Source organism: Hyperolius riggenbachi, chromosome 12, assembly GCF_040937935.1.
Source record: "Hyperolius riggenbachi isolate aHypRig1 chromosome 12, aHypRig1.pri, whole genome shotgun sequence".
NCBI classification, from domain to species: domain Eukaryota; kingdom Metazoa; phylum Chordata; class Amphibia; order Anura; family Hyperoliidae; genus Hyperolius; species Hyperolius riggenbachi.
This window is the reverse complement of record NC_090657.1, coordinates 59,884,492-59,912,147: the sequence shown is the minus strand read 5'-3', so window position 1 is coordinate 59,912,147 and position 27,656 is coordinate 59,884,492. Positions and strand designations below refer to the sequence as shown.

General features: G+C 47.0%; 1 protein-coding gene and 1 long non-coding RNA gene across 8 annotated transcripts in view; one reads left to right on the top strand and one right to left on the bottom strand.

Annotated features, from left to right (window-relative positions):
- The window catches only part of ANKFN1 (ankyrin repeat and fibronectin type III domain containing 1), a 964,382-nt gene that overhangs the window by 107,044 nt on the left and 829,682 nt on the right, over positions 1-27,656 (bottom strand). The window contains exons 17-19 of the mRNA XM_068263418.1: positions 25,707-25,873; positions 23,571-23,721; positions 11,643-11,811 (exon numbers count right to left, since the gene is read on the bottom strand). Coding sequence (XP_068119519.1) covers positions 11,643-11,811; positions 23,571-23,721; positions 25,707-25,873 — 487 coding nt within the window. The remainder of the gene's footprint in view (positions 1-11,642; positions 11,812-23,570; positions 23,722-25,706; positions 25,874-27,656) is intronic.
- The window catches only part of LOC137541874 (uncharacterized), a 601,362-nt gene that overhangs the window by 472,438 nt on the left and 101,268 nt on the right, over positions 1-27,656 (top strand). Inside the window, exon 9 of one of the 7 annotated variants that reach the window (XR_011025297.1) lies at positions 12,297-12,374. The exons of the other annotated variants lie outside the window; for them this stretch is intronic. This is a non-coding gene — a long non-coding RNA (uncharacterized lncRNA). Of the gene's footprint in view, positions 1-12,296; positions 12,375-27,656 lie in introns of those variants that run through there. 7 annotated transcript variants of the gene reach the window in all.

Genomic DNA, 27,656 nt, shown 5'->3' with positions numbered 1-27,656 from the left:
TAATTCTGCTTAGTCTAGGCTGTTTGTGCAGAATTCTCCCCTCAGAGCATTCTGGGAAACTGTGGAATGTTTGTTTACTGAGCGTTCCAAAGCCAGTACAAAATATACCCAGAGACCACCTGACAGGACTAACCTGTGATAAATTTAGAATGTAAATAAGGGTGGGAAAACACCAACTAAATAATTTATCAATTAACATTGTTATAAGAAAAAATATGTATGTATATGGCTAGATAGGAGTGCATATGTTGTACAGCTGTGTCTGTAGAGCCAGCAGTGGATCTGTTAATCTGTGTACCCCGTGAAATGACTGTGCCATCAGGTATCACTGTAAATCCAGCAATCCTATAGTAATACCTGGGGGCAATCAGTTTTACTTACTGCTTTGTGCAGGTTTATCTACCAGTAAAAGAAACAGAGAGAGGAATGTCGACACCCAGTGGTGCTCTCCGCGGCCTCGTGGTCACGGCATAGCCCCTTTTTCACCATCAGACATCGTGACTGAAATCCGTGATCGGACCACGATCACAGATTTCAATCACGGATTCGGCCGTAGACACGGAAATTTGACTCATAATCATGGTCGGAAATCCGTGATTGGGAAAGACGTCACTGGGCCAATCAGAGCCTCCCAGTGTAGGCCCTAGCAACCAATCATAGGAGGGGAGGCTCTGCCCTGTGAAGCAGCGTCCATTTCCGGAGCTCCGGTCCTTGCTAGACTCTGTGGCACTAAAAGAGAGCATCTCTCTCATTTCATTGCTCTATTACTGTATTTGATACTTTTATTTAGCTAGCCAGCCAGTGATTACCTATCTCTGTAGGTAGTTGTAGTCAGTGTAGTCATCAGTGACAGTCTACTGAGTGCTGTGCTTAGTGCAGGCAGGCAGGTGTTCACTGATTGTACTGCTGTATTACTGTATTTGATACTTGTATAGCTAGCCAGCCAGTGATCAACCTAAGTTAGTTGTAGTCACTCAGTGTAGTCAGTGACATTGTACTGTGCCAGAGTGTATAGTGCAGGCAGGCAGGTGTTCACTCAGTTTACTGCTCTATTATTGAATTCAGTATTTGTGCCATCTGCACATTGGTTTTTCTTTTCTGTCTGTTAAAATAGAGTGACCAGATTTTTGTGGGTCCAACCTGGGACGGGGGGGGGGGGGGGGGGGGGGGGGGGGGGGCGCGCGCAGCGGCGAACAGTGGGGAGGACTGAGGAGCGCGCAGTCACGAAGACTGGGGAGGGGGCTGCGCGCGCCACGGCAAAATGGGCGTGGCCATGCCATTGTATGGGCGGAGCTAACGTAATGATGTAACAGCGAGGCATAAGAAAGCAGTGTTTACTCCATGATGTGGCCAAACGAGACTTTGCATCATGGGTGTGGAGAAACTGTGTGATGCTAATAGTATACCGTAACCACAAAGCAGCAAACATAGCCATCTATGACCATTAAATAATAAATGCAGTACCAGTTACCCCGGACACCAGAAAATAAACGCAATGGGCAACATGTCAGCACAAAATAAACGCAATGCGGGCAACATGTCAGTACAAAAAAAATGCAATGCGGGCAAACATTACACCTGGAAAAAAAACGCAATGCGGGCAAACATTTCACCAGAAAAGAAACGCAATGCGGGCAAACATTTCACCAGAAAAGAAACGCAATGCGGGCAAACATTCCACCTGGAAAAGAAACGCAATGCGGGCAAACATTACACCTGGAAAAAAAACGCAATGCGGGCAAACATTTCACCTGAAAAAGAAACGCAATGCGGGCAAACATTTCACCAGAAAAGAAACGCAATGCGGGCAAACATTACACCTGGAAAAAGAAACGCAATGCGGGCAAACATTTCACCTGGAAAAGAAACGTAATGCGGGCAAACATTTCACCTGGAAAATAAACGCAATGCGGGCAAACATTTCACCTGGAAAAGAAACGCAATGCGGGCAAACATTTCACCTGGAAAAGAAACGCAATGCGGGCAAACATTTCACCTGGAAAAGAAACGCAATGCGGGCAAACATTTCACCTGGAAAAGAAACGCAATGCGGGCAAACATTTCACCTGGAAAAGAAACGCAATGCGGGCAAACATTTCACCTGGAAAAGAAACGCAATGCGGGCAAACATTTCACCTGAAAAAGAAACGCAATGCGGGCAAACATTTTACCTGGAAAAGAAACGCAATGCGGGCAAACATTTCACCTGGAAAAGAAACGCAATGCGGGCAAACAGTTCACCTGGAAAAGAAAGCATTTACTCACCTGGCAGAAGTCTCCGGCCTCTGGCGCGCTGCTCCCGGGACCACCTTCCTCCTGAAGTCTCCCGCGCTGACAGCCTGGCAGAGCAGGGCTACGGCAAGATGGCGCCCAAAGCCCTGTACTGGAGACAAATAGTCTCCAGTACAGGGCTTCGGCAGCCATCTTGCCGTAGCCCTGCTCGCCTGCCGGTGTCGGAACAGACACCAGAAGAGGAGGCTGGAGCGGGGCTGCGGGGAATGAACTGGCACGGCGTCTATAGACGCCGCTGCCAGTTCATAAGGATAGAGTGGCCAGAGTCCCGAGGCCAGGACGTCCCGCTGCTGAAAGCGGGACGTTTCCCGGGACCTCATGCAGCCTGGGACAGCGGACCCCAAATCCGGGACGCGTCCCGGGCAATCCGGGGCGTCTGGTCACTCTAGTTAAAAAAAAAAAGATCAATAAGTAAAGCCCCCTGTAATATTCCGTCTGTCCCCACACACATATTATTGACAGTAAAAAGCAGCACACTTTCCACCTTCAGATCTTGTGCACAGAGAATGTCTGGCAGGGGCCGTGGCAGGAGAGCGAGTGGCATCGCCGCTGCCGTGTCTGGGACTCGTCCACCGACAGGGAGAGGGTGCTCAGCTGTAGGGGATGCAGCAGAGAGGCATCCAGCAGCACCACAGTGGGCACCCATTTTCAGCACCTTGGGTCACCGTGTGGCCATTCAGGAGAGGTAGGTAGAGGCAGTGGAGGAGATGATGGTGGAGGAGCAGCCCATTATTTGTTCCCAGACCTACACTGTGAGCAGCACTCCCAGCAGCAGTACTTGCGTCTGGGGGTGTCTTTATGGCTACCTATGATGAGGTCATGGGCCTTTATATGGAGGAGGTTGTGCTCGGGCCAGCACAAGCAGATTATAAGGATCAGGCAGGGTCTGTGTCTGGGGATGTTGCGTATGAAGAGGTGGTGGGGGGTCAGGAGAAGAGCTGTTTCCTGACAACGAGGATGATTGGCAAGACTGTCCTGATGTGCCTGAGGTCCAGGAAGGCAGCTCGGAGGAGGATGAGGCACAGGAGCGTAGGCACAGGCAATTGTATCACCATATGTCAGGCAGGGGCAGGTCCAGCAGTGGGCATTGAACACTGGCAAAATATTTTAAACATTGCGATAACCGGTACAAATGGGCAAATAAAATGTGTGGGTTTTAATTACGGTAGCATGTATTATTTGAACAATATAATGGCCAAAAATTTAAAAATAATGCATTTTCCATTCTTTTCCCCATTAAAATGTATTTAGAATAAAGCAATTCCTAGCAAAAAGTACCACCCAAAGAAATCCTAATTGGTGGCGAAAAACAAAAACAAGATATATAAATTGTTTTCTTCTGATAAGTAGCGATAACGTTATTGGTGAATGAGTGGAAGGAGCGCTGAAAGGTGAACATTGCTCTGGTCCAGAAGGGGAAAAAAACATTAGTAGTGAAGTGGTTAAAACAATGTTTTGCGAAATGCATATTAAAAGAAAGTATAAATAAGTCAGATCTGGGGCATCAAGCAGTAGGTGCGTCTTCGTACGTCTCAGAGAATGTTTATTAGCGATAGCAGCGGATAAGGTCATCGCTCTCGCCTCTTAATCTAGATTACGGTATCTGTGAACCCCGATCGTTCTACTGATCCTCCGTGGCTCCAAATACCAGCGCTGGGGATTACTGAGAAGCAGATCTAACACACGAGTGCCTTGGTGCCATTGTTTGTCTACTTCTCCTGGCTTTTTAGTGCCGTAGACAGAGTGACATTTCTATTCCTCGCAGGCAGAAGACGCCTGTCAGAGCAGACAGGCTGGGATTAACCTGCTGAAGTCTTTACATTCACACTTTCCAAGAGGGACAACGTGGGAGACATCTCTCATAGGAAAGCCTCTCACGGCTCCCAGAGCTCTGGGCACCAATCCAAACGTGGAAAGAAGTAGCTAAATACCCCTATATAAATTATTTACAGTTAGCGCACTTGTACTTAAGTACGGTAGGGTTATATAATGCCTTAAAGGCCAAGTCTAGATTTGTTTTTTAGCATTTACTGTAGAACAGGATTTTAAGTTAAATAAGTGTAAAAAACAAAACAAAAAATAGTTTCACAAAAAAACTGCAGTTTTTTTTTTTTTTAAAGCAAAATAAGAATAGGATATTGCTGCACCAATTCATAAATTATAATCCCTCCCCCTTTCTCCTTTCCAGTAAGTAGGAGTGGCCTTCATGCTAGATACTGACAGCAGGGAGGTGTGGCTTCAACTGACAAAGCAAACACTTGCCTTCTTACATGCCCATGCGACTTAAAGTGGTCTGAAACTCTTGACATAACATTCAATAAAAATGTGTTTTCCTACTTTGTATTACCGTTATCATATTGGCTTTTGTGCACACCTAATATTGTCAGTTTGCAAATCACAAGTTTCCAAAGTGTCGTTTTTCTTGCCCTGAAAGCTGGCATTGCATTTTATTATTATTTTTATTATCACTGCTTTTTATTATATATTAAAATCTTCTAATGAGCTATTCTGTATTCTGTGTGTGTGCCTGAAGCAGAGACAGCTTTTCAGAGAGTGTTTGTTTACATTCCAGTGTTGATATTTGTGTTTAACCACTTCGGTACCAGCAGCCTCTGCCCACTTAAGGACCAGAGGCTGCTGGTACGCTAAAACGCCGCATCCCGACGAATCGCCGCAATAATCCGTCGCTCCCGCTGCTCTGTCCCCGCCGCAGGCTGCTCTCTCTGCCGTCTCTATGACGGCAGAGCGCTGTGCGCCAGTCAGGAGCCGCTTTCATTGGCTCCTGACCCTGTCACTCAATGTAAGCCAATGGGATTGGCTTACAGTAATGACAGGGCCAGGAGCCAATGAAAACGGCTCCTGCCCAGCTCACAGTGCTCTGCCGTCATAGAGACGGCAGGGCAGCACATTGCGGCGGGTAGAGATCGGCGGGAACGCGCGGTGAACTTACGTCCAGTCAGAACCGCAGCGCCACCCGCCCGACGTAGATTTAAATTGCGTCGGTCCGCATTCGGTTAACAAGTAAAACAGATACTGTTCTCTCCAGTTTGGATGCAGATTTGAAGCTGAATAGCAGGGGAAAGTGCTTGTTTATTCATTTCAGTGATGTTCTGCTAGAATGTTTTTCTGGGATAGTAGTTTTCAAGCTGTGGGGAATCTTTTAGAGCAAAGTAGAAATGCTGGCTTTCAGACCACTTTAAAGGGGAGTGGTTCAGACTACCTGGGAGTAAACAGCTTGCTTAACCAGTTCATGACCGCATGTTGTTAAAGAGAAACCATGACCAAGAATTGAACTTCATCCCAATCAGTAGCTGATACCCCCTTTCCCATGAGAAATCTTTTCCTTTTCAGAAACGGGTCATCAGGGGGCGCTGTATGGCTGATATTGTGGTGAAACCCCTCCCACAGAAAACTGTGAGGATCATGGTCCTGGCTGTTTCCTGTCTGTGAACCTCATTACATTGTGGGAAATAGTGGTTTACAGCTGTTTCCAACTGCCAACAAAGCAAGCAGCATCTACTTACCTTCCAGCAGTAAAAATGTCACCATGTGATGAATGTCACAAAGTAAATCGAGGAGAGGAAAGATTTTACAATGGGCAAACATTGAGTAAATCATTTATACATAATTATTGTAAAAATGAAGCACTTTTTTTTTTTAAATTATATTATGTTCACTGGAGTTCCTCTTTAAACCTATTCTACGCTTGTGGCTGCCTAAGCCTGATGAGGCTTTGTTTTAACACCGACTGACCTTGAGACGCAACAGCGCATCCTTACCGACACAGATCTCTGCTGTCTAAAGACAGCAGAGTTCCATAACTCGGACAGGAGCTGTTTTCATTGGCGCCTGATCACTGAGAGCCAATCACAATGATCAGGAAGTGTAAAAGGAAAAAAAAGGCTCTGGTCCTTAAAGTGATCTGAAAGCCATAATTTCTACTTTGCTCTAAAATATTCCTCACAGCTTGAAAGCTACTATCCCAGAATTTTTTTTAGCAGAACATCACTGAAATGGTTAAACAAAGCACTTTCTCCTGCTATTCAGCTTCAAATCCGCATCCAAACTGGAAAGAACAGTATCTTTTTTACTTGTTAAACACAAATGCATCAACACTGGAATATAAACAAACACTCTCAAGAAACTGTCTCTGCTTCAGGCACATACAGTGTACAGCTCATTAGAAGATTTTAATATATAATAAAAAGCAGTGATAATAGAAAAATAATAAAATGCAAGGGCAGCTTTCAGGGCAGGAAAAACGACACTTTGGAAACTTGTAATTTGTAGACAGACAATATTACTTGTGCACAAAAGCAAATATGATAACTGTATGAGTAATAAAAAGTAGGAAAACACATTTTTATTGAATGTTATGTCAGAGTTTCTTACCACTTTAACTACCTAACGGCCGCGTCACGCCAATGTGCATGGCCGCGGCGGCAGCCCCAGGACCGCCTAACGCCAATTGGCGTCAAGCCCTGGGGCCGGCTACTGCAGGAGATCGCATGCAGGCTGTGCACGTATTTCCTGCTTGGGGGCGGGGCTCCACCCAACCTCCCCCCCCCCCTTGAGTCTCCGAGCGACAATCTATTTAGTGGGTACAGCGCTGCGATCTGCAGGCTGTCCCCTCCATAGGCTGGGGAGTGAGCGGCTGTCATAGGCTGATTGGCTGGCGGGGGGGAAGGAGGGAGGAAGCAGGGAAAGAAAAAAAGTATACACAAATTTATTTAAAAAATATACAGATAAATATTTATAAAAACAACAACAAACATCTGGGGGGCAATCAGACCCCACCAGCAGAGAGCTCTGTTGGAGGAGAGAAAGGGAAGGTAGGAATCACTTGTGTGCTGAGTTGTGCTGAGTTGTGCGGCCCTGCAGCATGGCCTTAAAGCTGCAGTGGCCTATTAAGCAAAAACTGGCCTGGTCTTTAGGGGGGTTTAGCACTGTAGCCCTCAAGTGGTTAAAGTGTGATAAAACCCTGACATAACATTCAATAAAAATGTGTTTTCCTACTTTTTATCACCCATACAGTTATCAGATTTGCTTTTGTGCATAAGTAATATTTCCTGTTTACAATTGACAAGGTCCTAAAGTACAGTTTATCTGCTCTGAAAGCTGCCAATGCATTTTATTCATAGATTTTAATATACAGCAGCTATATGTCTCATATGTCTCTGCTTGGCAGCTCATTACAGTTCCGTTTCAGCATGTGACTAGCTGTAACTAATTGTAGCAACAGAGGAATGTAAACAAAATATATTGTTATCACCTCTTCAAATGCAGATAACAAGCTGAAGAAGTTTTCAATTGAAGAACAAAGTATTGTGTTTAACTGTTTGAATGCTGTTCTGATACAATTGTATTTGTGAAAGTAGGTTTAAGGCTGTAAATCAGGGGTCCCCAAACATTTTGGGTGGAGGGCCGGGTCAACATACTTCAGACTGCTGGGGTGCCGGAGTATACATAAAATGATGTCTTTGTGGGCCAGACAGTGAAGCATACCCAGGTGACAACCTGCAGTCCCATTGGACAGCAGTGTCACCTGATGTGGAATATGATTGGAAACCAGCAAATTACTGTTTTCTGGCTTCCATGTGGGTGGGTGGTGCCAGCATTGCTATTCTATTTGTGGACCACCAATATTTAAAGATGTAGGTGTCTAGCTGACCACATCTATAAGTAATAAATGTTGTGTGTGTGTGGCCGGTAAAAAAGCCTCAGGGGGCCGCATTCGGCCCGTGGGCCTTAGTTTGAGGACCACTGCTGTAAAGAGGAATTGCTGAGTTTCAGACCACTTTAAAGGGACCTACAGTGGCTCTTTTATGCCTGGTGAACAAAACGCAATTTGGGGGCAAATCGATCATATCAGGCATGTCGGATCTGCTCCTCATGGAGAACTAGATCGATTTTCAGATCATTACTACACATAACCATTTCCATTCTCGCATGGGAGCAGATTGGACATTCCGAAAATTCTCAATGTCACCTGACGATATGACAGGAAATTGCGTTGTGTGTACCAGGCGTAAGATATGTCAGTGGCTTATTATTAAAGGACCACTCCAGCAAAAAATTTAAACCATTACATTTTGACAGAACTGACAGGTTTTGGACTAGTCCATCTCTGTTTTCAAAAGCATTTCTTGAGCCGCATTTGCCAAGTCTGTGTGATACAATATTGTATAGCAAATGAGTAGGGAAGCTGGCTGGTAACTTATTGTCTTGGCAGTTAAACTGCTGTTTAGGAAATGTCTTTGAAAACCCAGAAAATCCCCCGTGTGGAGATGAACTAGTCCAAAACCTGTCGGTTCTGCCAGATTTTAACTGCTTCCTTTTTTGACTGGAGCAGTCCTTTACATTTCAGGTCCCAAAGTACCTCCCGCAGTTGTCCCCTCTGTCAGTCTGGAGAGGGGACTGATGTTTCAGCGGGGATGTAGTGTGCGCTGTGATGTCTGACAGGCCCCACACAGCCGGCTCAGGCAGAGTTAATACCAGTGCTTGTTATTGTAGCAGCATTCGCTGCGGTGGGCAGGTCAGGCAAGCCTGTGTGTGTGACATATCACAAGGGGACTACAATTCCTGGTTCCATCCTGGCTGGCTCCGCACACCCTCAGGCATGTCACCTTATCTCCCTCCTGTCAAGTGATATTTCTGTCCCCCATGGTACAAGTCAAACACGGGAGGCAGCAGCCTCGCACACAGTGCATCCTTATTGTGTTCAGGGGTCAGCTCAGACATGGGGCCTGATGCAGGAAGCAGCGGCTACTTGTACATGGCAATTTACCAGTATCATCAGCAAGGGTTACCAGGGTTAAGGGGCCCATACACCTAACAATTTTCCCGCCGATATAAGGCCGATTCGATCACAGTGATCAAATCGGCTGTGAAATCGCCGCGCACACTGCTGACAGAACGATAGATTTCCTTCCGAAAACGATCGTTCCCGTCGATCCGTCCGTGCGAAAATATTTTTCTCGATCGCCGGCGGGTCAGGAGTGCGTCAATAGCGGCGTTCAAATGCCCGACGACCGATGCAATACAGCGGGTATACATTACCTGTTCCGGCCGGCGCGAATTCCCGCTGTCACTGCTGTCTTCTCCACTCTGGTCTGGTCTCCGGCATGCTCCACTTCTTCCTGCCCGGCAGGAAGTTTAAACAGTAGAGGGCGCTCTACTGTTTAAACTTCCTGCCGGGCAGGAAGAAGTAAAGCATGCCGGAGACCAGACCAGAGCGGAGAAGAAGACAGCAGAGACCTGGGGAGTCACGCCGGTGGAGCAGGTAATGTATGCGGGGGGGGGGGGGGGAGCGGCGGCACCACCACAGATTGTGAACGGTTTCAGGCTGAAATCTGATGGCAAATCGACCAGTGTATGGCCACCTTTAGGCACATGTTGCCATGGTAGCACACAGGATATACCATGCATTACCATAGCAACGCTATGCACTAGTAGGTTAACGTGTTGTCTAAAAAAAATGTGCAACTATGTAGGCAGTGGCGTAGCTAAGGAGTTGTGGGCCGCGATGCAAGTTTTACAATGGGGCCCCCCAAGCACTCTATACATAATAATTGATACGGTGCACCAAAACCTGCCAATGGCAACTACAGTGTCAGAGGTACAAGAAGGGGATGGGGAACAGTTTGTTAATGATTATTATCATTCAAGTATCTATAGAAATCATTATAATGAGCACAGGACCAATATAGATTTAATACTGAAGTTGAGAGAGGACCCCGATGCTGTGGCTACCTCTGCAACCCCTATTGCTACGCCCCTGTATGTAAGTAGCAGTTGGCTTATTGTGCAGGCAATCTCTGCTCTCTGATTCTGATCCTGGTTGGGGAAATATAAATCCACTGTATGGGCAGGTGCACATCGAGCGGCTTTTTCAGCGTTTCTGCAGCCGCTTGCGGCTGCGGATCCGCTTGGTCAATGTATCTCAATGGGGTGGTGCACACCAGAGCGTCAGGCGTTTTGCAGAAACGAAAAATGCCGGGGTGAGGCATTTTTTGGATTTCGGATGCGTTTCTGCCTCAATGTTAAGTATAGGAAAAACGCAAACCGCTCTGAAAAACGCATGTTCAGAGCGGTTTTGCCGGCGTTTTTGTTACAGAAGCTGTTCAGTAACAGCTTTACTGTAACAATATATGAAATCTACTACACCGAAACCGCTACACAAAACCGCAAAACGCTAGCTGAAACGCTACAGAAAAAGAAGAAAAAGCGTTTCAAAATCTGCTAGCATTTTGCGGATCTGCTAGCGGTTTTTGGTGTGCACCAGGCCTATATGGTGAATTCTATTGTATTCTCCTAAAGTGGGAAGCCTCCTGCTCCCTCCCCTTTCTGTCATACTATAAATACTATTCCTCTGCCCCCTTGCCATAATAAAGTACATGCCACCCTTCTGCATAGTACAGTCCACGCTCCTCCCGTCTGCATACTACAGCCCATGCTCCGCCTCTCTCCATTGTACTGCACATGCTCCTCCACGGTACAGTACATGCGCCTCCTCTCTACTTTCCCTCTCCATAGTACAGTACATGCTGCTCCTCCCTCTTTTCCCTCTCCAAAGCACAATACATGCTTCTCCTCTCTCCACAGGAGAGAAGCAATGTGTACAGTACTAGGGAGAGGGGGAAGGACAGAGGATGAACATGTACTGTACTATGCAGAGGAAAAGGAGCAGAAGCATGTACTTGCTCAGGGTCGTAGCAATAGCCATAGCAACTGCTATATGGGGCCCTGGAGAGGAGGGGGCCCAGGTGGTACTTGATGTATTCACTTTTTTTCTCCACCCTCTGACTTTGTCTCAGTGCCCATGGACTATACACAGTATACATTGCCCAATCAACTCCTATCCATAGTGTAGGGTCCGGCAGCTTTACTCAAGAGTGCCTGATGACCCGATAAAAAAAGTTTGCTATACATGGACATGCTCCTCCTCTCTCCTCCCCCTTTCCATAGATAGGACCAAGTACTGTACTATGGAGTGGGGAAGGAGGAGGAACATGTACATGCTCCTCCTCTCTCCTCCCCCTTTCCATAGATAGGACCAAGTACTGTGTTATGGAGAGGGGAAGGAGGAGGATCATGTACATGCTCCTCCTCTCTCCTCCCCCTTTCCATAGATAGGACCAAGTACTGTGCTATGGAAAGGGAAGGAGGAGGATCATGTACATGCTCCTCCTCTCTCCTCCCCCTTTCCATAGATAGGACCATATACTGTACTGTGCTATGGAGAGGGGAAGAAGGAGGAGCACGGCTGGAGATAACCGGCACGGTTTTGGCCACCGATCTCCTCATCCACAGTTTAGCGACAGTCATAATAAGAAAACAAGATTGTGTACCTAGCTCAAACATCTGCAGGGGGAGGTGGAGGAATCCTGAGAGTGGGGTGTAGGGGTTACTCTGTCCCGGGGCGGTGCACACATCATCCGAGGCTGGGAGCAAGAGGAGAAAGGAGACATTGTGGCCCAACTCCAGCACCTCCTGCGTGTAGAGCCGGAAGGGCCTGGCCTGCAGAGGAACACAGAGACAAGACAGGGTTACTATACATGGAAACAAACAAGGACACTTCAATCATCTATTACGTGAGGCTGAAACTGGTGACTAAGAGAAACACAACTATAGTTACCTAGAGGAAAGGGGCTCACAATCTCATTCCTGCCATAGACATACAGTATGTAGAACTTATCTGTGTGTCTTAGGGTGTGGGAGGAAACTGGAGTGCCCGGAGGAAACCCACACAGACAGTGGAAGGGCCTACAAACAGTGATCAGCGAAAATTCCAATATACTTTTCGGTTCAACTATTGAAAAAATAATGTTAAATCCGGCTTGCGAGCGAAAATGCCATTGAAATTATTTTGTAACAAGTTTGCAACTTCTCACATCTTTTGTGCTAAAACAAAAAATGACCGATTTTGTGTTTTCTGCAAATTTTTGTGGTAAATAGGAAGCAATAGACCCTCATTGATTTATCACAAATACCTTTTGTTTTAGGAAGAAAAATTACAGTCAGTGTTGCTTTTTAGTAGGAGTTTTCGCCGCTTCCCCGACGCTTGGACAAATCTACATTACCCCGCGCTTCTGCGGCAGACCGGAAGTCATGTAAGTTTATGGCGACGCGCGTTTGTGCGTGTGAAAACCTGCAAGTTTTACTCGTAGTGCATACACGCAATATAGCTATACGCTTCTGTGCACATTATCGCTATGCTCACAGGAAGTGACAGGAAGTTTCTGCCGTAATAAATCTCAGTCACCCTGGCTCATTTCTGGTACATTGCCTAGAAGAGGGACGCTTGTTCTCTGCCCTTACACATTCCTGCTCCTCTCTGATTGGCTGAGGGCAGTTCAGTGTGACACAAGGCTGAGAAGGCAAATACACCTCACCCCTCTGCAGAAGCTGCTAAAATACAATCTATGCTGTGTTCCCGTGTTTACAAAGCAAGCTAGATATACCAGTGCACTTTCTAGTACAGCTCAGTGGGGAGGAGGGTGGGCAATGCATACACCATTTCAGGCAGGAGGGGAAAAAAAGTAAAGGAGGAAATTACATCAGGATTGGATTTTACTTATATATGTAGCAGTAGGGTATTGTACCGTGTTAGCCATCAGTAAAAGCAAGAAGTTTTAAATCAGGATGATACCATTTATTGGCTAACTAAAAATGAATAAAAATAAGCAAGCGTTCGAGGCCGAAAGCTTGCTTATTTTTATTCATTTTTAGTTTACTTATATATGTTTTCTATTTTTCTGTGATAGTATGGCTGTCCTTGCTGCTTAGGGCCCGTTCAGACTGCACGCGTTTCCAGTCGCATTTTGGAAACGCGTGCAGGAGGCAGACACGCATGACATCAGACAGTGCATAGAGTGCACTGTCTGATGTGCACACTGCATGCATTCTGGACCTGTGCGGTCCGGGAAAGCATGCTGCACGCAGATTTTGTAAAAACGCGCGGCTGTCCCATTCACTTTTCAGTGATGGGATCAGCCACGCAACGCACACAAACGCGGATGGCGTGCGTTCGTACGCGTTGCCTTCCGCACACATGGCCATCCACATTTGTGATCTAAACAGGCCCTTAGAGTGAACCTCCAGACTAAAAATCTACTCTGCAGCACTGAAAAGGCTTGTTGTTGCCTTATCAGTTTCACAGCATCAGAACTTTGTTTTTCTTACCCAAGCCTCATTTTTAGCTGCACAGAAGCTAAGCTCCACCCCATCGAAGAAAACTTCCTGGGCATTTTTCCCCTGATACTGTGCAAAGCATAATGGGATTTCTGATGTTGCTGTTCTCATTTCCTAGCAACTGGGAGGGGTGATCAGGACACAGGACAGTTGGAACTGTGTCTCATGCTCCGTCATTCAACCAAAAGATGGCTGCCCTCATTAAATCAAACATTTGCCTGTTCTTTTAAAACAGGGTGGGTAAGAGATTATATTATCTATTTTAATTAACATGACTAATGTAACATAATGACAGTATGTTTGTTTAGGCTGAAGTTCCTCTTTAAAAAATGAAAATTACTGGAGTAGAGTTCTTGCAATTTTAACAATGTTAGAACCCTACCCCAATGGCTTCAATGTTTTTGTGAAGGAGAATGGAATCTCCCTTTAGAATGATCCATGTTGCTGTTCTGCGGCATGCTGGGATTGCTTCAGGCTGGAGATTGTGTTACACCCACAATTCTCACAATCGCCGTGCTTTCAGGGAAAGGGGTGAATCGGGTGGATAGGCATTTATTACGCGGATGTGCTGCGAATAGGCCACAGCCGTAATTTGCTTGGCCTCGGACCTGGGGCGACGTGAATCACGGCTAATGGTGGAACCTGCCTCACAAGCCATAATAAAAATAATTCATGTTGATGAATCTCCCAGCGCACAGAGCTCTCATTTACGCTAATGCCCCTCTACATGGGTGCCTTATGTTTTTACTAGGAGACGCTGCTGACACTTCTCCAATGTCCGCAGATTAATGGCTGCCGCTGTGTACACAATGCGGCAGCGGTGAACTCTGGGGCCGCAGCTTGTGTGCTCTGCGCGGCCATCCATAAAGCCCGGGTCTATAGATGAGCCCATGAAAAGGGGGTCGAGGAATCCAGCGGTTTTAAGGACTTATTTTTACAAGCTGAGACCACCCGAAAATGATACTCTGGTTTTCAAAACATTTCAAATGACGTCACTGGAGATTGCTAGAAATTCCTGATCACTGTGAAGGTGCCCATACATTGTACAATGCAGGCCCGGATTTACCTCACAGGAGCCTATAGGCACAGATGTCCTGGCACCTTAGACTTTGCCCTCCATGAACCTACAAACCCCCACCCAACCGCACCACAGGTGTGCTGGCTGGCCCAACTCTCACTTCAGTGGGGATGTAAATATTTACCTTCCCGGCTCCAGCGCAGGCGCAGTATCAGCTCTCAGCTTGGAGATGGGCGTAAATAGCCGATCGCTGTTGGCCTGCTCTACTGCACAGGCGCAAGTCTCCTGCGCCTAAGCAGTAGAGCGGACGCGACGGAAATTGGCTATTTTCGCCTATCTCCATGCGGAGAGCCGCAACAGCGCCCCCCCCCCCCCCCCCCCCCCCGCTGGAGCCAGGAAAGGTAAATAAATCGGCACTTATCATCGCTTGTCAGGCTTGTCGAGGGAGGATTCTGGGACACTTCAGGGGAGCCAGCGCTGGATTGCCTGCAGCTACAGGGGAGGGGGAAGCCTCATTGGGACCCTGAGGCTTTCCCCTACCGAGGTGAGTACCCCCCAGGGTAACTTTTTTTGTTACAGGTTCTCTTTAAGGAAGGAGGGAGAGAAGCGCTCAGAGAGGGGAGTGAGCCGCATTTCCATCATCAGGCGCATGTAGGCACGTGCCTACAGTGCCTTATGATAAATCCAGCCCTGGTACAATGTACCAAACAATTAACTATATGATGAAACTGATCAGGTACAGCTAATGGTACTGTTCTATCAATCGTTCCATCAATCTGAATTTCAAAATGTTTATTTTTTTAGTCTGATTGGATTACTTATCAGTGATGAGCGAAAATAACGATATTCTTTTCGCATTCAAAAAATAGCATATTTTTCCTATGAAATCTTTATGGTATGTGTGACTAGGGGTGTGGCGGGGGCGTGATTAGGGGTGTGGCAGGGGTGTGGCTTAAGTGTCCCTCTTTCTTATCTCAAAAAGTTAGGTAGTATGTACTCCACAGCTGGTGAAACTTACCGAGCAGGGCTTAATGAGTTGAAGCATTTTTTTATTTTTTATTTTTTTTTTGCTATATTGTCAAAGTTTTATTGCCTGGGGGAAATCTTAGTGAATTCGGAAAAAAAAGTTTTAAATACTAAATACGTATTTTACCGACCCAAATTATTTTACCGAACTTCCCATAGTGAATTGAGGCCCATTTGTTTGTGCGCTCGTTTGGGCTGTTCATCATTGAAAATTGTAAGGGCACCTTAACCACTTAAAGAGACTCTGTAACATTAAAAAGATCCCCTGGGGGGTACTCACCTCGGGTGGGGGAAGCCTCCGGATCCTAATGAGGCTTCCCACGCTGTCCTCTGTCCCGCGGGGGTCTCGCCGCAGCCCTCCGAACAGCCGGCGACTGTGCCGACTGTCAGTTCAATATTTACCTTTGCTGGCTCCAGCGGGGGCGCTGTGGCGGCTTTCCGTTCCGAACTACACGGAAATACCCGATCTCATTCGGGTACGCTCTACTGCGCAGGCGCAGGAAACTTGCGCCTGCGCAGTAGAGCAGACCCGATGGCGATCGGGTATTTCCGTGTAGTTCGGAGCCGACAGCCGTCAGAGCGCCTGCGCAGGAGCCAGGAAGGTAAATATTGACGTCACCGCTGCACGGACTCCACGGAGGGCTGCAGCGAGACCCCTGACGGATGGAGGACGGCGTGGGAAGCCTCATTAGGATCCGGAGGCTTCCCCCACCCGAGGTGAGTACCCCCCAGGGGATCTTTTCATGTTACAGATCCTCTTTAAGGACTGAAGTCATAAAAACCCTTAAGGACCAGACATTTTTTTTCCATTCAGACCACTGCAGCTTTAACGGTTTATTGCTCGGTCACACAACCTACTATCTAAATGAATTTTACCTCCTTTTCTTGTTACTAATAAAGCTTTCTTTTGGTGCAATTTGATTGCTGCTGTGATTTTTAGTTTTTATTATATTCATCAAAAGAGACATGAATTTTGTCAAAAAAAAATATTTTTTTTTAACTTTCTGTGCTGACATTTTTCAAATAAAGTAAAATTTCTATATACATTTTTGTCCACATTTATTGTGCTACATGTCTTTGATAAAAACAATTCCAATAAATGTATATTTATTGGTTTGGGTAAAAGCTTATAGCATTTACAAACTATGGTGCAAAAAGTGAATTTTCCCATTTTGAAGCATCTCTCACTTTTCTGAGCACCTGTCATGTTTCATGAGGTGCTAGAATTCCAGGATAGTATAAATACCCCCCAAATGACCCCATTTTGGAAAGAAGACATCCCAAAGTATTCACTAAGAGGCATGGTGAGTTCATAGAAGATTTTTTTTGTCACAAGTTAGCAGAAAATGACACTTTGTGACAAAAATAAATAAATAAATAAAAGTTTCCATTTCTGCTAACTTGTGCCAAACAAAAAATAAATCTGCCACGGACTCACCATGCCCCTCTCTGAATACTTTGGGAGGTCTACTTTCCAAAATGGGGTCATTTGTGGGGTGTGTTTACTGTCCTGGCATTTTGGGAGGTGCTAAATTGTAAGCACCCCTGTAAAGCCTAAAGGTGCTCATAGGACTTTGGGCCCCTTATCGCACCTAGGCTGCAAAAAAAGTGTCACACGTGGTATCGCCATACTCAGGAGAAATAGTATAATGTGTTTTGGGGTGTATTTTTACACATACCCATGCTGGGTGGGAGAAATATCTCTGTATTTTTTGTCACAAGTTAGTGGAAAATGACACTTTGTGAAAAAAAAAACCAATAAAAATCAATTTCCACTAACTTTTGACAAAAAATAAAATCTTTTATGAACTCATCATACACCTAACAGAATACGTTGGGGTGTCTTCTTTCTAAAATGGGGTCACTTGGGGGGTTCCTATACTGACCTGGCATTTTAGGGGCCCAAAACCGTGAGTAGTCTGGATAAAGGGAGGGGGGACACCAAGAGCCCAATAGTGTGATATTGTATAGATGATAATTAATAATGAGTAATATAACAATTTAATACTCACAAACCAGGGTTACCATTAGGCAACCACTGTGAAGGCAGGTGGGGAGATTAACCTGACCCCACTCAGGATTAAAAGTCGCCCTCTGTAGATGGGAAGAAGATGGGTACAACCCTCCACCAAGGGTGGACTTAGAAAAATGTAGAAGCTTTCCAGAGGCGCCAATAGAATAAAAGTCACTTAAACGAGCGTTAAACCGATGGGGCAGTGGTGGGCCTATCCCATCCATGCAGACAAAGCAAACAAAGGAAGGACTGTGGCATCAACAGTCAAACAACAATTTTATTTATACTCCACAGTAAAAATAGGCAACGCGTTTCACGGGCTCAATCCCGCTTCATCAGGCCAATCAAAAAGGAGCATACAGCTTAATAAAATTGTTGTTTGACTGTTGATGCCACAGTCCTTCCTTTGTTTGCTTTGTCTGCATGGATGGGATAGGCCCACCACTGCCTCATCGGTTTTAAGCTCGTTTAAGTGACTTTTATTCTATTGGCGCCTCTGGAAAGCTTCTACACAGTGAGTAGTCTGGAAGCCAAATTCCTCAAAACTACTGTTCAGAGTATAAGCATCTGCACATTTTGATGACAGGTGGTCTATGAGGGGCCGAATTTTGTGGAACCGGTCATAAGCAGGGTGGCCTCTTAGATGACAGCTTGTATTGGCACTGAAGTGCAGGAAGCGCAGGATGTTCTCAAATCGTGACCTGGACATAGCAGCAGAGAACATGGGCGTGTGATGTATTGTGTGCGTAGACCAATAAGACTGCAATACATTATTTTTTTACTAGACCCGTGTTAAGGAGAAGGCCCCCCAAAAATGTTACATTCGGAAACTTGGAGTGGCTTACACCGAAAAGGCTGGGCATAGTAGCTTCTTGGATTGGCGGTTGCGTATTATGTGGCATAACGGTTGGTCTCAGCCACAATTAAGTCGTACCAGCAGTGATCAGAAAAAAAAATTCTGTCACTGCGGCGGGGCGGATGAGGGTTTGGCCGGGTGATCAGAAGCCCGCAGGGGGCAGATTAGAGCCTGATCTCATGGATAGGAGCGCTAGGTGGTGACAGGAGGTGATTGATGGGTGTCTCAGGGTGTGAATAGAGGGGGGAAAAGATGCAAGCAATGCACTGGGGTGGTGATTGGAAGGGGGTCTGAGGGTGATCTGAGGGTGTGGGTGGGTCATTGGGTGCCCACAAGGGGCAGATGAGGGTCTGATCTGTTGGGTATGATGGGTAGCAGTGACAAGGGGTGATTGATGGGTGATCAGTGGGTGATTAGAGGGGAGAACAGATGTAAATAATGCACTGGCGAGTTGATCAGAGGGGGTCTGGGGGGCTATCTGAGGGTGTGGGCGGGTGATTGGGTGCCTGCAAGGGGCAGATTAGAGTCTGATCTGATGGGTAGCAGTGACAGGTGGTGATGGTGTGTGTGATGGGTGATTGATGGGTGATCAGTGGGTGATTAGAGGGGAGAGCAGATGTAAACAATGCACTTTCGGAGGTGATCCGAGGGTGGGTCTGCAGGCAATCTGAGCGTGTGGGCGGGTGATCAGGTGCCCACAAGGGGCAGGTTAGGGTCTGATCTGATGGGTGGCAGTGACAGGTGGTAACGGGGTGATTGACAGGTGATCAGTGGGTGATTACAGGGGAGAATAGATGTATACAGTACACAGGGGGGGGGGGGGGGTCTGGGGAGGATCTGAGGGTGTGGGGGGTGATCAGGAGCCCCCATCAGGCAGTTTAGGACCTAATCTAAAAAATAGCGTTTACAGATAGTGACAGGGAGTGATTGATGGGTGATTAGGGGGGATGATTGGGTGCAAACAGCGGTCTGGGGGTGGGCAGGGGGGGGGTCTGATAGGTGCTGTGGGCAATCAGGGGGCAGGGGGGGCAAAATCAGTGTGCTTGGGTGCTGACTAGGGTGGCTGCAACCTGCCCTGGTGGTCCCTCGATCACTGGGACCACCAGGGCAGGAGGCAGCCTGTAAATACGCTTTGTATACATTACAAAGCGTATTATACACTTTCTATGCGGCAGATCTGCGGTTAACAACCCGCCGGCGCTTTCTGAACGGCCGACAGGTTGACGTCGCGGGTGGGCGGAGCCTATTGCCGGCGATCCCCAGCCAGCTAGTGTCCCAGGACCCGACGCCAATTGGCGTTACACGGTCCTGAGCATGCCACTTTGCTGCCGCCCATTAGCTATGGGCGGTCGGCAAGTGGATAAAGAACAACTGTTAGCCATCATATGTCCCCCCACAAAAAATACATATGTAAGTAGATAAATGCTTGCTCTACTTACATATCAGATGTAATGCACTGTCCACGGTTTGATTTTCTTTTTCTTTTAAATTTTCATTTTTACTCTGGCAGGGGCCATCTTGTGCCCTCCAGGTTAAAGAATCCCCCCGCCCCGCATCCCCCTCCTCCCCGCACTAACTCTGAGCACAGCGGGGAGGATAAAGGCAGCAGATACAGACTCGCCTAATAATGGATCCAGGCGCTGCCGTTCCCATCTGTTCTCTGCACTACCGCCGGTGGCGGCAGTGCAGAGTATAGAAAGGATCTGCAGCGCCTGGAACCATTATTCTGGGAGTCAGTGTGCACTGCCTTTATCCTTCCCTAATATTCAGCACGGGGAAGAGGGAGAATGCGGCGGGCGGCAGAGAAGGAGCGGACATGCCACTGGAGGAGGGGGGCAGAGGACAGTGACATGAGATAGCCTCTGGCCCCCCTCCATGCGCTCTAACTGCGGCTGCAACTTCAGAAGTGAAGGTGAGACCAGGCGGCCAATCGCAGCGCAGAGAGGTGAGTGACCGAGGCTTCAGCCAATCAGGCTGATACAGCATGCCATGTCATTTCTCTTTTGTGTCTGCGTACCATCTTAGAGCCTGGTGGCATGGAGAGAGAAGGAACACAGTAAGATTGATTTTAAAGTTTGGATTTGCCTGGTTAGCATCCTCTTGACTATTGTAACAGCCTGCACTAGAAAATTAATTTTGTATTTAATGCCTAACAGTTACTCTTTAAACATGATTATTAACAATCCAATTTCCCATCCAATCAACTTTCAGAGCCGTTCATTGCAAACAGAACAGGTTCACCAACAGAGGGGAAAATGATAAGCAATCCAATCGGTCTGCAGGTGCCCATTAATGGTCAAATTTTCTGAAAGCTCAATCGACCAATCCGATCATTGCGATCCATCACAAATGATTTTTCGAGCCCACCAATGAATGGAAATATGATATGCAATCTGATCAGACTAAAAGAATTGTTCAGAAACTTGGATCAATGTGACTATTTATAGAACAATAGTTTGTCGTTGATTGACACCATTACCTGCCCAGATTCAATCGATCGTACAGTTGATTATTCAGGAAATTGTACCGTTACTGGCCACCTTGAAAGAATCGTTCCAAAATTCAACTCGATGGAACGATTGATAGAACGATCATTCATTGTCGATCGGCACCAATAACGGTTTCTGAGCTGACTGATTGTACGGTCAAACACTCTGAAGATTGTAGCGTGAATGGGCAAGGCCGGCTCTCTCATGAAGCAAGGTGAAACATTTGCATCAGGCGCAGAGATTACATGGGAAGCATGTTTGTACTGTGTGGTTACACTAACAGCATGCAGTCAGAGTAGGAGGAGAAGTGAGAGGAGAGCGAAGTGAAGAGGTCATCATTGGGGAAAAGCAGCTTGTTGTGCTGTGTGAGTCCTCTGACAGTGAGTGAGGAGGGGGAGGCAGGAGAGAGGCATCGTTTCATTTGATTTGCACAGCAGAAGAGAGAAGATCATACTGTTGTCCTGACTGAGGAGGAATGGAGTGGCTGAGGGTGAGCAGTTAGTTTGTCACAGACTTGGGTTTCAGCAAAGTTCCAAATGTTCCCGGCTATTGTGATTGCGATTTTGCTATGCAATGCACTGCATAACAAAATCGCGGCAAAAATCGATCCGTAGCGCAATCGCGCTTAACTACTTAAGGACCGCCTCATGCCAATGGGCATGACCGCGGAGGCAGCCCCAGGACCGCCTAACGCCAATTGGCATCAAGTCCTGGGGCTTCAGTTTCCCAGGGAATGGCCCCGCGCATGTGCTTAACTACTTAAGGACCGCCTCATGCGCTAAACGCTAGCGATTGCGATTCAGCAAAGTTCCAAATGTTCCCGGCTATTGTGATTGCGATTTTTCTATGCAATGCACTGCATAGTAAAATCGCGGCAAAAATCGATCCGTGGCACAATCGCGCTTAACTAATTAAGGACCGCCTCACGCCAATGGGTGTGACCGCGGCGGCAGCCCCAGGACCGCCTAACGCCAATTGGCATTAAGTCCTGGGGCTGCAGTTTCCCAGGGAATGGCCGCGCGCCGGCACGATTGTTCCCTGCCGCTTCATGGAGTGGAGTTCCGTGAATAGCCTGCTAGCCGCCGATCGCGGCTAGCAGGCTGCTTGTAAACGTAAGGGGAAAGAAATCCCATTTGTTAACAAGCGTACAGCGCTGCCGGGGGCCGCAGAGCTGTACGAGATCGACGATCCCCAGCCTCTGATTGGCCGGGGAGCGCCCTCCTGTTATAGGCTGATGCCTATGAGAGGCGGTACAGGAAGGATTGCCGTCCTGTTCCAAATTAGATGATGGAGGGGAGGGAGGAAGGAGAGGGAGGGGGACGAGGAGAGAGAGAGAGCCTCGCTGAGGCATCTGAAAAAAAAAATAAATAAACCAAGCCTGCAGCGATCGGACCCCTCCGGCGGCATGTCCTCTTAGGGACAAAAAAAAGGAGGCGAGTCCGATCGCTGGGCACCTGAAAAGCATGCACAGCCCAGCGCTGCAAAATTGAGCCTGGTCTTTAGGGAGGGGGGGGGGAGGGGGTTACCACTGCAGTCAAGTGGTTAAGTAAAAAATGAATTGCGGTAGTGGAAATTACCTACTGCGATTCCTGTTATTAGGCAAACCGTAACGATTAAAAAATCACTAGCGATTTGCGATTTAGCTTCACAATAGCCGCTAATGGATAAAGGCCCTAACAATATCCAGCGTGCTATTGTGTTGAGCTGCAGCATGTCATGTAAGAACATTAAATGAAGCAGAGTAAATTGTCGTGAGCTGTGCGATGATTCCAAATCGGAAGAGGGTGGGTGCATCCCTCACAAGTTTTCCCCAGGCAGCAAAAAGTCTAGAACCGGCCCTGTGAATGGGCACTTCACAGAGTCAATTAGAAAAATTCAAAGTTTGAAAAGATGGGAAGTATTGTCCCAAAAATTGCATAGAAAGCTCCTCACAGCTGTGTGAAAAAAAAATGTTGTCATCCTCACCCCCAAACTTGGTGGTGACTTGAAAGGCGGCAATGATAAGTCCCTCCCCCTTTTCAGAGCACGAGTGCCCCGTGTCTATGGACAGCAGTATTTTTGCCTCCTCCCCCCGCCCAAGAAAAGGTGATGGCAATATTGTGGAGGAGCGAGTTTGTTTTGATGGGAGGTGAGCAGATAGTTACCCACTACTAGATGAATGAGTAAAAGGGTCTATTGCAGACTCCTTACCTATTCACCACTGTGAAAAGGGGGAGGGGGGGTAATTAAAGTGCCATACTTGGATCCATGTGTACTTCTCCTTACTGATGTCAGTTTAAGACTGGACATGGTACTGGCATGCAGCTTGGCATCTGCACAGTCATCAATTGCTGAAGAAGCAGCTGACTATAGCCAGCCCCACCCGCCTCCATTGCCTGCTATTCACAGCCTTTCCAAGGCAGCCCGACGAATTGTACACAATTATTCGGTCCTATGGCCTGTGCCTGTAGTGACTTTAATGTGGCACGGTTACCTCTTCTTTAAGCTTTATTCATGTCAGTATTATTTCTGCATTTATCAGCAAAAAGGGGGTGTGGCATCTGCTGAGAGGCAGGATTTAAACAACCAAACCTTGTGTGCCTGTAGGCTCTTGAGAGGTAACTAAACTGCATGTGACAACAGAGCTGCTGTCATCCTGGGAAAGGTCTGCAGCAATAGGTGACATTCTAGGCTGCCTCTTACCTGGTGGAGAGGTAGATTGATCTGTTTGAGCAGAGCCTTCACTGCTGTCTGGAGGTCACAGAGGAACAGGTGGGTGTGAGCGTTGAGGGGGAGCTCCATGCTATCCAGGCTCTCCGTCACGGAAAAGGTTTGAATCCATTCCCATTCATCTCTGTCCAGGAAACAAAAACACATAGTTTATTATCACAGCTAGATCATCCATAAGGCAAATCTAAGCAGCTCCCTAGGGTCTGGCGAGAGTATAGGGGCCTGATGGATGCTAGCTCCCAAACAGGTGACTATCAGTGCTGAACAAAACATGCTTCCTTGCCTAGGGTCACATTTCATCTTAATCTTTTTCTGTTTGTTATGTAGCAATATTCAGCAGCCCCCTTTATTCCTTGATAGAAAGGCAACTTTTGTTTAAAGGAGAACTCTGAACAGTCATTGGAGTCGAGCTGTCAGTGTGAAGAACCCTATACACCTTTACATAAAATGTTGGTACAGGTAGTCCACAACTTACGAACACTCGACTCATGGACAACCTGCCGATACAAACAGACCAAAAATGTGAAAATTGAGTCCGTGGGAACAAATCAAAAATCATTTTTTTTCAAAAAGACCTTGTAGTTTGAGAAAATCAATAAAAAAAAAAAAATCTAATAAAAATGTTTTTTGAATTGGTAAAAAAACATTTTGCAGTGGTACACTGAGGGTACAGAGGTGACATAGTAGAGGGGAACAGAGGTGGCACAGAGGGGGACACTGGAGGCACAGATGGGCACATAAAAAGCAGAGATGGCACAGTGTTCCAATATACAGTAAGAATGGATTCAGGTTAAGAACCAACCCACAGTCCCTATCTAGGTTGGTAACCGGGGACTGCCTGTACTTTAAAACATCTGTAGATGATAACTTTTGAATACTCTCTAGAACATGCCGCCTTTAAAGTGGATCCGAGATGAACGTTTACTCATTGCATAATTGTGTTCCTTTCCTATTGTTTATAAGGCATTCCTCAAGCCAAATAAGTTTCTGTTTTAATACTCTAATTCCCTATAAACTAAACAAGCCACGCCCACAGGTTTTCAGAGAGCCAAGGCATTTTCAGACAGTAGCAAGGGCTCATGGGAGCTCAGTCTGGACAGGAGGAGGGGGAGGTATTACTAGCCAGAGATTACAGAGGCAGAGGGGAGGAGGGAGGAGGGGGATTAGGTTTTTTTTCACAGGCTGAGTGCTGAAGATGCAGATAAGCTTGCCTGTGTGTAATGTTTACAAACAACATGGCTGCTGTCATTGTATCACAGGAAGAAATAATCATTTGCTATGAAAGCTGTTTAAAGTTTAGATAGTTTACACAGCAAATCTAACTGCAGATAAGATATATAGACAAGTTACTTGTTATAGTTAGTTCATCTCAAATCCGCTTTAATTCAGTTAGTCAGGCAATACGCAGAGAAACAGGATATGTGATAAAGGGGTCCATCCTCCAGATCAGTTTTTGTGGCTACATTTGTTGTGTGTGAAAATTTAAATGTTCACACTGGTTTTATGATGCAAGATGGGTCCCCAGGCTGTGAGGGTCACCAATGGGAGGCAAGGGAAAAGGTGTGAACATTGGGGGGCACATGATTTGTTGTTATGCCCCTGAGAGGGAGGTAAGTGTTAGGAGTAGGTGAACGGGGGTGGTTAAGGTTAGGAGTAGGTAGGGGAGTGGTTAGGATTAGGTGGAGCGTGGTTAGGGTTAGGAGGGGGTTGTGTTTGTTATGGAGTAGGTAAGGGGTTGGTTAGGATTAAGTGGAGAGTGGTTAGGAGGGGGTAAGGAGTAGTTTGGTTTTGGAGTAGGTGTGGGGTGGTTAAGGTTAGGCATAGATAGGGGAGGGTTCAAGTGAGAATAGGTTATAGAGGGTGATAGAATATCGGTAAAATAACAGACATCCTCCTATAGCAGATCGTAGAAGGTTGGTAAAATTACCAACAGTCTACTACTGCTACTTTGTGCCCATTATACCTTGCACTATACTGTATTTGCAAAGATGCATTACCATGACCAAACTGAACGGACCCCATCCCCAAGTTATTGCTCCCCACATGGAAGCTTAAGCCGTCCAGAGTGGACAGAGTTGGCACCAGATGATGTAGACATTGCCGACTTACTTGGAAATATTGCTGTTGTCTCGGATCTTGACATGGCACAGCATATTGGGGAGCTTCTGGGAGACGAGCACTTTGATCTGATCCACAGAACTGCACAGCTTCAGATAGCCGAGGTAGAGCCCTGGGGGAAGGCGCTGCTGACTCCGCTTCTGATAATTCAGTATCTCCTGAGGTGAGACGAAAACAACGTTGAAGCCTTACTCCAGATACAAACTTCTTCCTACCGTGTCTCCCCAAAAATTAGACATCCCCTGAAAATAAGTACTAGCTGAAATTTTGAGCATGCTTGAAATAGAATCCCTACCCTGAAATAAGCCCTAGTGGCAGTTACTTTGGTGGAATAGTATGGCAACTTGTGTTATGTTTGCTGTGTCTTCCGCTGACCGCCGTGTCCTGGTGTGCCTGTGTCTTCCACTGTCCCCCTGGCATCCCCAGTGTCTTCCATTATCTCATGTCCTCCGATTTTCCCCTGTTCCCCCTCTGTCTTTCTACTGGAACATCCTCCTTTTTGCCACACTCTCCCATGTCCTCAGCCTAATGCCATGCAGCACTGTGTCCCAAATGCAGCTTTATCCTATGGGGGAGACATACAGCTAGTTGTGTTTCTATTGGAGCCGATGACCTTGTGGGCAGGACCATGGCTCAGTTATTGGGACAATACTGCACAGAGGGAGATCAGAGGACACAGGACAGCGAAAGACATGGGGACACCGGAGGACAGGGGATATATTTGGACACGTGACAGAGGGGGACACCACGAGGACGTAGGGGAACACCAGGAAGTTGAGGGGACAGAGGAGGGCAGGTGGATCCAGTACATTAAGAGGTGACACAGTGGGGAAGGCAGGAGGAATATAAGACATCCCCTGAAAATAAGCCCTAGCACATATTTGGAGCAAAATTTAGTCACTGTCTTATTGTCAGGGAAACATAGTAACAGTGGCGTACAAGGTATTTGACACCCAGTGCTAAATATTTACAGACACCCTCCCAAAATCAATTTCTTTTGAGGGGGTTGCACGCTATTAGTACCCCCCCTTGTGACATCCCTGGTGGTCTAGTGGAACCACTTCTTGTGACAACCGTGGTGGTCTGGTGGTTCCCCTCATCCCAACATAGCTTGCCTAGTGGTATTCTGGTATGCTGAGGAGGGAAGGGGGCGGGGGGCACATCATTCCTCCCACCTTCGCCATGGGTCCTCCTCCTGTGTCTCCCTTCAAAGTAGTGCACAGCAGTGTCGCTAGTAAGTGCCTCTCACCAATGCGTCCATGTTTCTTGGCAGCCGGCTGCTCTCTGCCTGCCCAATATCTGCATGCAATGTGTACTTATGCGACATGCAGGAAGTAGAGTGAGATGCCGGCTGTCGAGGATCATGGATGCCCTGGAATCAGGCGAGATTCACTCACAAGCTGCACTGCTCCGCCAGGTGAGCCCTACTCTGCTGGGGGGCACCGGAGGGAGGCCGATGGAGAGGGATGGAGGAATGATGATGGATCCGGAAGAACAAAGAGGAAGCACACAAGTCTGGCACTCGGAGGAGTTCAGGAAAGCTAGGAACATCCTGAACTGAAAACTTAGGGAAACAGGCGAAGAGGGACTACTCTAACAAACGGACCCTCAGCCTTCGGTCCAACAACCCTTAGGAAGCCTGAAAAGGCCTCAAGGCTGCCACAAACTTCAAGACCCACTTCAACGGACATCCCCAAGATTCGAACCATGGACCTAACGCTGCAAGGCAAAAGTGCTATCCACTACGCCACAGTGCTGCCCAAAATGAAAATGACTGCCCCCGAGTAACAGAGGTTCCTACTCCGTGCAGCCAATTTCTTTAGCATGGAGATGGGAGTTTCAGGACTGTTTGGTGGCAACAGTATTCCCAACAGAGTATTGTTGCCAAGGTTACAAAGAAGCTATTGGAGCTTACTGCCAGTTTGGACATTTTAAGGCGGC